Consider the following 12,777-nt stretch of genomic DNA (forward strand, 5'->3'; position numbering starts at 1 on the left):
AATTCTTCAGGCCCTTTAATCAGAGTTCCTCTGGTTACCTCATCGTGTTTACCCTGCAGTCTAAGGTCAACTGTTGAATTTAGCCCTCTTGGTCTGTGGAATATCAAAGTCCATTCTTGATGGGCCCAAACAAACCCTTTTTGGCTTCTGGTAAAAACTGCCCTCCTGAAAGCCACGTGTCACATCGAACAGGTCAGATTCTCCCTCAGCTCTTCTTCTCAGACCTCCGCTTTCCTAAGACGCCCTATTAGGGCAGCCGCTGTCCTAAGATAGTTCTCCTGTCCTCAGTTTTTAAAATGCTAAGTCTCTATTCTGTAGTCATTTCTCATCACTAATCATTCTTTTGGAGAAGGAATATTTTCTTTTCCTTCCCCTAGAAAATAGAAGGGAGAGTTTTGGGGTCCATCCTTACTGAGATTTTCTGCTATGTCATCTTGGTACAGAGTTCAATCTAATGAAGACATTGTCACAAATTGATCAAAACCACCAGGAAAGCAGACAAGAGCATGCTCAATTTCTTTAGTTTTTCTTTTTTGTTGTCATAATATTGCATGATACAATGAGTATTAAAGGAAAATTAACTTTCAGTTGACATATTGAAACAATTTATACTTAAAGAAGATTTTAAACAGTCAACTCAAACTATTGTACATGGACTTCTGAATGAGGTGGGGTTTTTTTGTTTTGTTTTGTTCCAGACAATGTCTCACTCTGGTTGCCCAGGCTGGAGTACAGTGGCATGATCACTGCAGCCTTGACCTCCTGGGCTCAAGCGATCCTCCCACCTCAGCCTCCTGAGTAACTGGGACTAAGGCATGTACCACCATGCCTAGCTAATTTTTTTTTTATTTTTTGTTGAGACAGGGTCTCCCATGTTGCTCATACTGGTCTTGAACCCCTGGGCTCAAGTGATCCTCCCACCCCAGCCTCCCAAACTGTTGGGATCACGGGTGTGAGCCATGCACCAGATGAGATTTAATGAGTTTCTTTTTTTCTTATTTTTCTTTTCTTCCTTTTTTTTTTTTTTTTTGGCCAGGTAAATATTAATGAGTTTCAAAAGCAGAATGTGATGACTTACATTGGTGATCTTCATACTAACCCACAATATTCAGTAAATCTCATTTGGAAGAGAGAAGAAAAGCTGAATTCCCTGTTTTCATGACAATTAAATTAAATATTAGTTGCTGGATGCCCAATTTCAGTGACATAACAGCCTTCTCATCCCATTCCCCTTCTATAATTCTGAGGGTTTGGTGTGGAATGAGGTAAGTCAGACAAAATTTGCTTATAAACATCCTTTATTGTACATAGACAGTGGATACTGAGAATGATCAAGTAAATGGAATTTTGAACAGGTAAAGAGGAAACAAAGAATTAAGGTATCCCTGTGGAATAGTGCAAGATAGGAGTGCCGCACCCATAGTGTTATCTACAATAGGTACTCCAGGGAAAGGACCCCAAGGAGTCAGACCACAAATGTATGACCAGCACAATTCTATGATCAAACTCTACCTCTAGCAAGGCATCTCAACAATCAAGTTCTATTTAAATCATTCGCTCGTGTCTTCTTTCAGTCATGGTGAAATAATGAGAATATCATAAGGAACAGAAGGCAATGCATTGGTCACCCCCCTTGGAGAGGCTGGTGGGATGTATCTGGATTAGTCCTCACGGGGGGTGCTATTTTCCTGCATAGTCTTCATTATCCAGTCAACGTAGTTCTGTACCCGTGTGTACAGCCCATAGGTCCCACACTGGGGCCCCCAGGACACCAGGCCAGCTACGTAGAATTTGGTCTTGTCATTGGGATCCTGTACAGCAAAGGCCCCACCACTGTCCCCTTTACAGCTATCCATGCCCTTCTCTCCTCCAGCACAGATCATGTTAGGAGTGAAAACATAGGCCTCTGCATCTGCTGTAGGGTTCTCCACTTTCACTTCTTTGCACTTTCTTAAAGGAGCTACAGGTAACCTTGCCGCCTTGAGGCGAACAGCACGATCTCTCTTCTCTGTTCGGCCCCAGCCTGAGATCAGTCCCAGGTCCCCATCCATGAGGTTGTAGTCGGAAGAGGTGCCTGGTAGGCAGATGGGAGAGACAGTGGGTCCCATTTTCACTGGGTCTTTCAGCCGCACCAGTGCAATGTCATTATCAAAATTTGTTCGTCCTTCTGGGACTTCCAGCTGCTTCCACCCCGGATGAATAAACACATGCTCAGGAGTGAGCATCTTGGATTTTGCCAGCCGTGAGGTCTGCACTGAGGTGGACCCGACATACATTGTTGGCTCCCTGTTTCCCTCCACAACATGAGCAGCCGTCAGCACCCAGTACTCATCAATGAGCGCTCCACCAGCCCATGGGTTGTCAAAGAAGACTTGCCAGGGGAAGTTTTTAATATCTGCATCAGATCCTCCAATTATCCTCTGTTTTTCTTCAAAGGGTTCTCTGGGGACTCCACAGACTAGGAAGGAATAAAGCAACACAGGGAAGGAGCAAGAAATGATGCTTCCTTCCTACAAATCCTCCAACCACTCAAATAATTTTACCTGCTAGGTTGCAGCGTTCTCTAGTACAAAATAGTCAACCCTATTTGGTCAACAATCTCAATACCTGACCCACTCTGGCCTTCCCTAAACATCCCGCTTTGCCGATGTCATAAGCAGGCTCATGGGAGAGCTCAGTTAAACAGAGGCAACGTGTGAATCACTGAGTCCAGACGCACTAGTGCCTCACACTATCCACAGTGTGACTCACAGACCCTCTGGAGGCAGGGGTCCCCTTTGCACCTCCCAACTCGGCACGTGAGGCCGGTGCCCAACCAAGAGCCAGTGCTGGAAACCCTTTTCTCACACAGATGGTGGAGGAGGGAAGATTTCTGCCTTCTTCAGATGCCCAGATCAAACTTTAATCACCTTCTTTACTGGAGTCCTAGTTGCACCTGAGTCCCTCCTAGTAAACCACAGGTCAGCCTAGGAAGTAGAGAGGGGTCCCTTCTTTGGCTTTGACCGCTCACATCCAGTGACTGGTGCCATTACCATTCAGTTATACTAATAACTGAATTCAGGTGAAGCTGCTTACCTAAATCCCTTACTAGACAGCCTGGAGGGACTCCAAGTTGAGCACAATGGGCTGTGAACTTAGATAGACCTGGGCTCAAAGCCTGCCTTTGCCACTTGCTAACTCTGCAAACTTGCACCCCACCCATTGACTGGTCAAATAAGACTAATGACACCTAGCTCACAGGGCTGTTACAAGGACATGAATGAGATAATAAATTGAAAAAAGCAGCTCCGTCTTTAGCTCTCAGTAACACCCAGGATGGTTTTTATCCTGCTGGATTTGCCCTAGCCTTCTGCTACCCAACTCTTATCTTCCTCATTCCTTGAATTCCTCTATATCTTGCTGCCATATAAACTTTTAATATAATAACTAGGCTATTTAGTCTGGTTTCTGAGTGATGATTACTTACTCTCAGCTTTCAGGCCCTGTTTTTAGCAGTTCTGTATCTTCTCACTGCAGCTATATTATCAGACACCAACTGTCGCTGGCTGACGTTTCTATTTCCTTCCAGTTGGCCTGGCTTCAGTGTGGCTGAGGAGGTTCCCCATGGCCCTGGCAGCCCACGGCACAGTGCTACTGCCACCTCACTGAGCTGGACTCTGGCAGGCCGCTGTTCAGTCTTTTCCCAAGAGGATTACAGTTGCTTTCAGAAGGTGACTCCCAGTCACCCGTGGCTATCATCTCTCCCCAAGCTTCAGCCCTCCTTACCTGGAACACATTTCGGCAGCTCTGGGCCCAGCACCTCATTCACCCAGCTCCCATTACCAGCACAGTGATACTCCCCTGGAATAGCACAGAGAACACAGGCCACACTCACCACCACATCTTCCTTCTTCCATTCCCCCCCACCCCGACACCCTGCCCTGTTCCTTCAGAGCCTCAGCTCCTCTAGGATTCAAGTAGCAAATCAGATTAAATCAGCCAGAAAAAAAAATCTTCCTCCAAACAATCCCTCAGGCGTCTAGCCTGCTGGGGAGACAAAGGGAACATCTCCAAAGCAGAAAGAAAGAAGGCATTGAGAAAGTGGGAAAATAAAATACAAAGCAATGCAGAGAATGTATAGTATCTCATCCAGCCCTTCATCTAGCATGACCAAAGCCTCCACCTCAAGAAAGCCAGTCAGTGTAGCTTGGTGGCTTAAAGCGGGAGGCATTGCTCCTGTGGGTTTTACATGAAATAACTGGTCAAAAGGTGGATAATCCCATGAAATGGATGTTGTAGGGGAATTCCTGCTGCAGCTGTGAAACTCATTTGGTGACCTCTATGATTCCCTGTGACTGATGCTCCCATGAACGTGCCCTGCTCCAGATGAAAACTGTACTTTTGGACGAAGCCAAGGGGATGAACAATGTCTGTCCTATCGCCTTCATTTGTCTCCAAACTCTCTCTGGCACAGACAGATTATGCTATCCACCCTCCAACACCTTCTCACTCTCTCTCTCTCTCTCTCCTCCAGTAGAAGAAACCTACCACCTCCTCCATTTTCCATGTAGTAATACGGCTCCTCACAAGTGTAGCGGGTGACAGAACCAAACAAAGTGCTCTCTGGGTCTTCAACTTTACCATTCTCAATGGATTCGGGAATGCCACAGTCCACAGCTACCAGACGAAGGAAGGAGAGCGATGGTCAGGACAGCCACTTCCTCCAAGGAAGAGTCACGGGGCCAGGTTCATCCTCACTGCTTCCCCTCCCCATATCCACAGGCACACCTGGGATGAGCCTCCCCACACCAGCCTCTCTGTGGCCATTCTCCCCAACTGGCATCTCTCAGCTCCCTGGCCCACTGAGATGCCAATTCACATGGCCCCATGAAAGCCGTAGTGAAGAGCCTGGTTCTCAGTGATTGGTGAAGGCCCAGTGGAAGCCACAAATGCACCCACGTGGGGCTACTAACTCGACCTATCCCATAGCCCCTTTCTTGGAAAGAAACTTGCCAATCTAGTTGGCCTGGGACCAGATGCGGGGCTGGGACTAGAAAAGCCTCCATGACTGGCTTCCCTTCAAAAACCCAACCCACTCCTTCACATGCCTAAGAGGAAACCATGCATTTGAATTTTGATGTGCTGATCTTTCCATTCTCTCTGAGAGAAAAAGAAAGACTTCCACTTTGAAGAGACACATACGTTGACATTTCAGTTTGGAATTACTCCACTTTCCATTGCTTTGACAAGTCGAATAGAAAGATGTTGCACCAACACGTCCCTGGAGAATAATAAACATCACCACTTATTTTTGAAGAGAGATATGGGAAACCAAAATCAAAACTGGAATTGATCTCTGGCCTTGGATCAATGAGAAGTCCTCACCACAAGAAGCTTGGGAACATCTTAGCAGACCCAAAGCACCCAGGAGATGAGGTTGACAGAAAGCTTTGCCCCAACGTGTCAACTCCCCTTCCCCAAGAAGACTGAAGGCAGAGAGAATGCCAAGCTGGCCAGGGAGCTCCATGACTCACAAGGAAGAACTACAGATCTTAAGCTGTTGTGTTTATGGGAAAGGTGTTATACCTTGATCACACACATACATTGGGTAAACAACTGGACAATTTCAGTCCACTCATCCTGATCTGGGGCCAGGGATTGGGGAGAAGCCAAGATGGTACTTTACCTCCACAACTTCAAACCCATCCAGGCAGGTTATCTGCACCACATCTCTAAACACATATTTTGCCTTCGCAGGCTCCCAAACAGAATTGGGAGTGTCTTCTTTAGGACAGGGCATTGCTTGAAAGAACAGAAGTTGGGACAGGAAAAAAAATTACTAAATAGTTGAAGACTCTCACTCTATTTACATCATTCTCACGCTTTCTAAAATCGCCCAGTTGTCCTCAATCCTGATGCTTAACATTCCAATACAGCAGATGTCTAAAATTGTATGGCGTTACCAACTAACCACCCCCAAGCTGTCTGCACTCTCAGGTCTAGTTAAAGGATTACTAGAGGTTGAGGCATTTCTAGCAACCATTGACTGGTTTAGATTTTCCTGAGAAAGTGAAGTATCTCAGGATTCTATCAGAACAACAATCTATCTGTTTTTTAAATTATTGTTGCTTTGTTTTTGTTTTGTTTTGTTTTGTTTTAGAGAAAAGGTTTTGCTCTGTTGCCCAGAGTGGACTCAAACTCCTACTTCCTGGGCTCAAGGGATCCTCCTGCCTCAGCCTCCCCCAGTAGCTGAGATCACAGGTGCTTCCAGTGTGCCTGGATCATCTACCTGCTTTAATCCCACATTGTTTGGGGACTTTGGTATCACCAACCAAAGAGGCACTTCTAGGTTACTCACGATCTCCATGGTAGCGAAGTTTCCAGCCCTTTTTCTGCCCTGTTAGATCAGTTTGGAAGATGATATCAAGAGCATTACTCTTGGTTTCAATATTTAGAGGCCCAGGGAATCCATGACCACAGTAAGGACCAAATTGCTGATCTCCTGCAACAAACTGAACAAAATTATGAAATCAGAAGAGGGAAAGAACTAAAGGAAAGAGGTAAAATTGGGGAGTGGGAGATAAAAATAAGAGAGGCATTAAATGTCACATAAAATAAGAAGAAGGAAAATAAGGGTCAGGAGAAAAGATAAGTTTATCTTCAGGCTGAGTGCAGTGGCTCACGCCTATAATCCCAGCACTTTGGGAGGCCGAGGTGGGAGCATTGCTTGAGGCCGGGAGTTTCAGGCTATCCCGAGCAACACAGCGAAACCCCATCTCTGTAAAAAAAAAAAAAAATAAATAAAAATATTAGCTGGGTATGATGACGCAAGCCTGTGGGCCTAGCTACTCAGGAGGCTGAGGTGGGAGGCTTGCTTGAGCCCAACAGGTCAAGGCTACAGTGAGCTGTGATTGCACCACTGCACCCCAGCTTGAGCAACAGAGCAAGACGCTGTCTCAAAAAAAAATTTCTTTGTCTTCAGGGAGAGATCTCTTTGTGTGAGTTGAGGGTGGGGGTATTAATCAACCATCACGCACAACTAAACTGTCAAGGCAGTTTCCCTCTGAGTCAGCTGGTTCCACATCAAAATCTTCTCTCCGCACGGTCACCACCACTTGGAACCCTTTCTCCAACCGGATCTGGTATTCACACCTTGAGTTCTCTGGATATGGTTTGGGATAATTGGGACTTGCAATCTCCCCAATCAGTGCAGTGAATACATCCCCACTGCAATTAACTAATAGAGAAAAAGAGAAAGGGAGAATCAAATACAGGGTCAAGCAAAGGAATTCCTGCACTATTCTATGATTCCTTCTCTCAGAAACTGACAGTCCTGCACTCAAACTAACCTAAGATCCCTGCCCTAACTGGAGGGATATAGCAATTACACATGCAATACATATCAGTAGGAATACCCAATCCCTATTAGGTTTCCATCACTTTGCTTAGGATGGAGCCTCTTCTGGTTATGAACAGCCCCCAGTAGACTCTTTACAGGCATCTATCTCTCTTCTCCAATTAACTAACTTTACCCTATAGTCTTATCTTCCTCCCTTCTTGTGGCTTCATCTCAGCTTATGAGTAACTAAGAATAGATGCCAATACAGAGTGATATAATGGACTCTGGGGACTCAATGTGGGAGGAGGTTGAAAGGGGGACGAGAAAACTACACATTGGGTATAGTGTACACTGCTCAAGTAACAAGTGCACTAAAATCTCAGAATTGACCACTAGAGAACTCATCCATGTAACCAAACACCACCAGTACCCCCAAAACCATTGAAATTATTAAAAATAATAAATAAATAAATAAATAAATAAATAAATTCTAAAATAAAAAAGAAGTGCCAAATGAAGGCTTGGCCTAATCGCAGTTGGAAGGGTGGACAAAGCCCTTTCTGAGGCCTCACCCGTTCCAAATCCCAGGGAACATGCAACCCTCTTGATGCCAAGCTCACCTCCACAATTCTTCATGTCATCATGGAGGAAATATTCCGGGGGGCAGGAGCAGAAGTAACCACCAATGAAATTGTTGCAGAAGTGGCTACAAGGGGCATCTACAAAATCTGTGCATTCATTTATGTCTAAAAAGAGTAGAAAGAGGCTGAGGTCAAGAACAAACACCAAGAAGGGAGAATGAGGTTACTCCCAAAACCAAAAGGGTAAGAAAAAGTAGGAAAGGCCTATTGCTTAAAGATCCCTAAAGGGATCACATTTCAGGCTAGTATTATTCTATATTACTCTTCTGACATATGATTCCAGAGTTGAGCCCTACCACTACACAGCTATAAGGAAGCTGTGTGTGTGTGTGTGTGTGTGTGTGTGTGTGTGTGTGTGTGTGTGTGACATAGCCTCACTCTGTCACCAAGGCTGGAGTGCAGTGGTGAGATCTTGGCTCACTGCAACCTCCACCTTTTCAAGCAAGTTCAAGCAAGTCTCGTGCCTCCACCTCGCGAGGAGCTGGGAACACAAGCACGCACTACCACACCTGGTTAATTTTTTGTATTTTTAATAGAGACAGGGTTTCACCATGCTGGCCAGGCTGGTCTTTAACTCCTGGCCTCTGGTAATCCACCCACCTCAGCCTCCCAAAGTGCTGGGATTACAGGTGTGAGCCACCACGCCCGGCCTAGGTAGCTCTTAATGTCAGAGAACCTTGACTTTTCTCATGTACAGAGGGTTTCAGCTCTAGGGATGACACTCTGCAAGGTAAACATCATGACGATGCCTTCTGCAGGGAGGAATCAGTAGATTCATTGCTTTATATGATGTTGGTCCTTCTGTCAAATCTAAACAATAGTTTGGCTTTATGAGATGTCCTAGCTTCATTTTAACCTGGAGAGAGATACAGAAGTACCCAGAATTTGAAGGTTTGAATGCCATATATCGAATGGGTTTAAATACTACCCATTCCTTGTGTGATTCTTGGCAAGTTATTAACTTTCCTAGTCCTTATTTTCTTCATCTTTATATGGAGCAAATAATACCTACCTTGAAGAATTAAAGTGATGATTGTGTTAAAATAGGAAAAATCCCCAATACATACCCAGTTTATAGTGGCTCTCAATAAATTACTGTTTATTATGTAATATGTGTTATTACCATTATCATCATCACCACTAAGATACAATCATGCATTTGAATTTCACAAAAGTGATTTATGGAGGGACCCAGGCCAAGTCAACACTTTTTGTAAGAATTACGAACAGAATCCTCATTCAATGCGTTGCTCAGTGTATTTCTCACTTCTAATCTTTTAGCTGGGTCAATAAGGCACATGCAGAAGGGTGAGCCTTACCTGTGGCAACATAGTATGCAGCAAACCCCGTAAAACGCTCTTCATTGGAAAAGTCTGACTTAAAGATCACCTGGAGTTTGTTGTATGGGACTTGGAACTCTTCCACAATTGGAGAGTGGGGATTGTTACTGCTCCTCTGTCCACAGAGCCTCCCTTCTTCAGTGTCTCCTGAGATTATCTAAGAGAAGAGTCAAAAAAAAAAAATCTAGGAAAGGGTAATATTTTGGTATGGAGGTTAAGAGAAGGGACAGAGAGAATAGAACATTTACGCCCCTAGGACTTGACTCCAGTTCACTGTGAGTACACGTGGCACTCCCTCCCACATCCTTATTCCACTACCTTAGCCCTAGTCTTCCATCTCTATTCTTTTTGTGCTTATAACATACCTGCACTGAGTCATACGCACAGTTCTCTGACAGCTCTATGTCCAGATGGGTGAAGTAGAGGTGAATCCCGTACCCTTCAGGAACTTCTATGTCCCAAGATTTCTCTACCTCACTGGGATATGCCTGAGGATAGTTAGGGGACAGGATCTCCCCATACATTGTAGGCTCAGCATAAACCCACGCCAAAAGGGAAAACAGGACAATGCACCTGAAAAAAAAGAGGCATAGATTGGCGGGTGACCCAGGCACCAGTAGCCTAGGACAGAACATGCTATTTGCCAGAGGCAGAAGAAAGGGGGAAGAAGAGAGGCAGTCAGTTGGCCATGGGGGAGAATCTTAGGTCGGAATAAAGAAAAGGCCCAGATCAAACCAAAACCCAGGCTTCAGATAAGAGCCCTCTTTTTTTTTTTTTTTTTTTTTTGAGACAGGGTCTCACTCTGTCACCCAGGCTAGAGTGCAGTGATGTGATCTCAGCTCACTGTGGCCTTGACCTCCCACGCTCAAGTGATTCTACCACCTCAGCCTTTTGAGTAGCAGGGACCACAGGTGACACGCACCACGCTGGGCTAATTTTTTTTTTTTAATAGAGACAGCGTCTCCTTATGTTGCCTAGGCTGGTCTCAAAGTCCTGGGCTCAAGCAATCCTCCTGCCTCCCAAAGTGCTGGGATTACAGGCGTGAGCCATCATGCCTGGTCCATGAGTGCTTTTCTTGAGAAGATGAAGGGAATAGAGTCTGTGTAATCTCAGAGACCCTTGATCACTTACCACATCTCTGGCGATTTGTCCACCCTGGTGAGCTGCCTGTCTCTTGGTCCTGGCTTTCTGCACCTCCGGACTTTGGAGCCTAAGGGGTGGCAGGCCTGGCTGTATTTGTCTGACAAACACAGGTACCTTCTTTGGTGGTGTGGTGTCACCTGGGGCTCAGTGTCACCTTCAAAGGGATAACACAGGGGGCATATCACCAACATCGCCACATGGCACCGGGCCCCTCACACCCTCCCTAGTTCAACTTCGAATAACTTTCTAGACTATAGCTAAATTGTATCCTTCCCTCATTGCTTCTCTGGACTTTCTCCTAATTTTTCTCCAAAGGAATCGAGTACTTTCTCCCAGTTTTCTTCTTCCTCTATTGTCCTCCACCAGCCCCACCCCCATGGTATCAGTCTCTCTCCTGCCCTCAAGAACAATGCTCCCATTTCCACTCAGGTTTTCAGCAGTCTTCACGCATCATGACCATCCATCTAGGACAGCCCCTCTTCTTTAACCATGATCTCCTTATCTCCTCAAGCAGCCCTGTCTGTTGTTTATCATTGCGTGCATCTCCACTGATGCTCCCAACGCCCACGGATGGAGGCAGGAGCTTCTTTCACTAGGGGAAGGCAGGGACCCTGGGACAAGCGGTCTGAGAAGGAAGTGCTGCCCCGCTGAGACCGGGTTGCGTGAGGAAGGAGAAAAGGGACGGCCAAATGACAAGGAACATAAAAACTTCCTACATTCGTTTTCCAGAGTTTGTTTGGGGTTTGTCCCTGCTCCCCACCACCAACTTACTGAAAATACAAGCTATCTCCCCACAGTTCCTAGCAAAGTCTTGCTAAAATTGCTTTAACCGTGAAAACAGTGGTAGGTAAGGGGGTGAAGTAGGGGTAGATGGGGTGAGCCTAAGAGAAATAGGTTGTCTATATTCTGCCTTTTTTTTATGCTGCCTTTGTCAGCCCTCTATCATTGCCCCAAGCCCTCCTACGTGAAGTTTTCTGCCTTTCTTCTTTCCTCCATCAAAGCTCTGCTCCTCGTTTGTAAGGATTTTACCTTCAGAAGCTGGTAGGAGCAAGTGGGTCAGTTCCCTCTCTCCTGCCAGTGGGCATGCTGGGCAACCCCTCCGGCCCCCAGGGACAGCAGCACAGGGCCTTGACGCTCCCTCTGCAGGAACCTCCGGCCAGCCTCCCTGTCCGGGTTCTGTTCATAAGATTCCCTACCCGAGTGTGCATGTCTGAAATTCCTGATCAAAACAGAGGGGGCTGGGAGAGCATGACATAGGGAAAGAGTAACTCAGCCTTGATCTTGGAGCTCCCTCTGCTTTTGAAACAAGGACAGCGTCCTCCTCCCAGGCCTGAGAGGCCTGGTTCTGTCCAGGGCTCCAGCGGGGAAAGGAGAAATGGGGAATTTCACCGATTGCTTAATGCTATTTTTCAGCCAAAGGGTGCGTTTCTGAGTTTTCGGGGAAGTCAAGTGATTTGTGGGAAAAGGCGGGGATTGGTACCAGGGGAAAAAACCAAACCCAGAAAGTCCAGCCCTCCAAATGTGTGTGAATCATGAATTAAGGGAAAGTAATTAACAGAAATGCAAGTCATCTCTGCTTTAAAGCAAATGTGATGGTTGATACTGACTTATACCAAGACCCAAGGTGGTCTGGCCTGAGGCTTCCTCTTCATAACATCCCTCCACATCCCTTCCAAACATCGAAATTCTACCCCACAACCAAGCCCCCTTTCAGATCCGACCCAGAGTCCTTTATCCATAACCCCTGAATCCAGGTGTGTTTTGAAATTTTATAGATTTCTTTAAGGCTGTGTAGTCCATGGACCCAATATTAGGTAACACCTCCTCCTCTCCCTCCCTTTATGGACTGGGATAACTTCCTATTAACGAACATTAAGATTTCTGCAGCTAAACACATTGATCTTATGGTAAATGGATAACTAAAAATTACAAATTACATCAGTTCGGGTCAGGTTTTGCTGCCACATTGAGTTTTAGTCCCAAATTTGAAAACAAACAAACAAAAAACGATAGCCAGGTATTGTGACACACGCCTGTAGTCCCAGCTACTCAGGAGGCTGAGGCAAGAGGATCACTCGTGCCGGGGAGGTCGAGGCTGCAGAGGGCACCACTGCACTCCAGCCTGGGCAACAGAATGAGATCCCATTACAAAAAAAAGAGAGAGACTTTGTTTTCAGAGTCCTTTGGATTTTAGAATTGCAGACAAGGGACCGAGGGGCAGTGCCACTCCACAGAGCCTTCCCTGATCTCAGCTCCCCTTTATGCCCCTTTAGTTGGCTCAGCACTGGGCCTGGAGTCGGAAGATAGGCTCATGTCCTAGCTCTGCTCCTCACCA

The 12,777-nt window shown here is 46.0% G+C and overlaps 1 protein-coding gene across 2 annotated transcripts; it reads right to left on the minus strand.

Annotated features, from left to right (window-relative positions):
- Positions 1-1,280: 1,280 nt before the first annotated feature.
- On the minus strand, positions 1,281-11,672 carry C1S (complement C1s). Of its 2 annotated transcripts, none has more exons than XM_030804714.1 (12): positions 11,472-11,672; positions 10,431-10,596; positions 9,665-9,872; positions 9,279-9,456; positions 7,939-8,064; positions 7,017-7,216; positions 6,338-6,491; positions 5,666-5,781; positions 5,182-5,260; positions 4,531-4,656; positions 3,766-3,840; positions 1,281-2,458 (listed from the first exon to the last, which is right to left on the minus strand). In XM_030804714.1, the coding sequence occupies exons 2-12, from the start codon at positions 10,433-10,435 to the stop codon at positions 1,662-1,664; spliced, it is 2,064 nt and encodes a 687-aa protein (XP_030660574.1). In that variant the 5' UTR covers positions 10,436-10,596; positions 11,472-11,672; the 3' UTR covers positions 1,281-1,661. The 2 variants fall into 2 exon arrangements, with proteins under 2 accessions (XP_030660574.1, XP_030660573.1); XM_030804713.1 differs by having other exon boundaries at positions 4,528-4,656.
- Between the last annotated feature and the right edge of the window lie 1,105 nt (positions 11,673-12,777).

Source organism: Nomascus leucogenys, chromosome 23 (assembly GCF_006542625.1).
Source record: "Nomascus leucogenys isolate Asia chromosome 23, Asia_NLE_v1, whole genome shotgun sequence".
Lineage (NCBI taxonomy): Eukaryota > Metazoa > Chordata > Mammalia > Primates > Hylobatidae > Nomascus > Nomascus leucogenys.

What these genes read in the sequence shown, in the direction of transcription:
- C1S (XM_030804713.1), bottom strand. An exon ending in ACTGCCTTGACAGTTTAGTT is followed by an intron (nt 6,492 to 7,016) that starts GTGCGTGATGGT and finishes AATTTTGTTCAG; the next exon opens with TTTGTTGCAGGAGATCAGCA. An exon ending in ATGGGTTTGAAGTTGTGGAG is followed by an intron (nt 5,261 to 5,665) that starts GTAAAGTACCAT and finishes ATTATTCTCCAG; the next exon opens with GGACGTGTTGGTGCAACATC.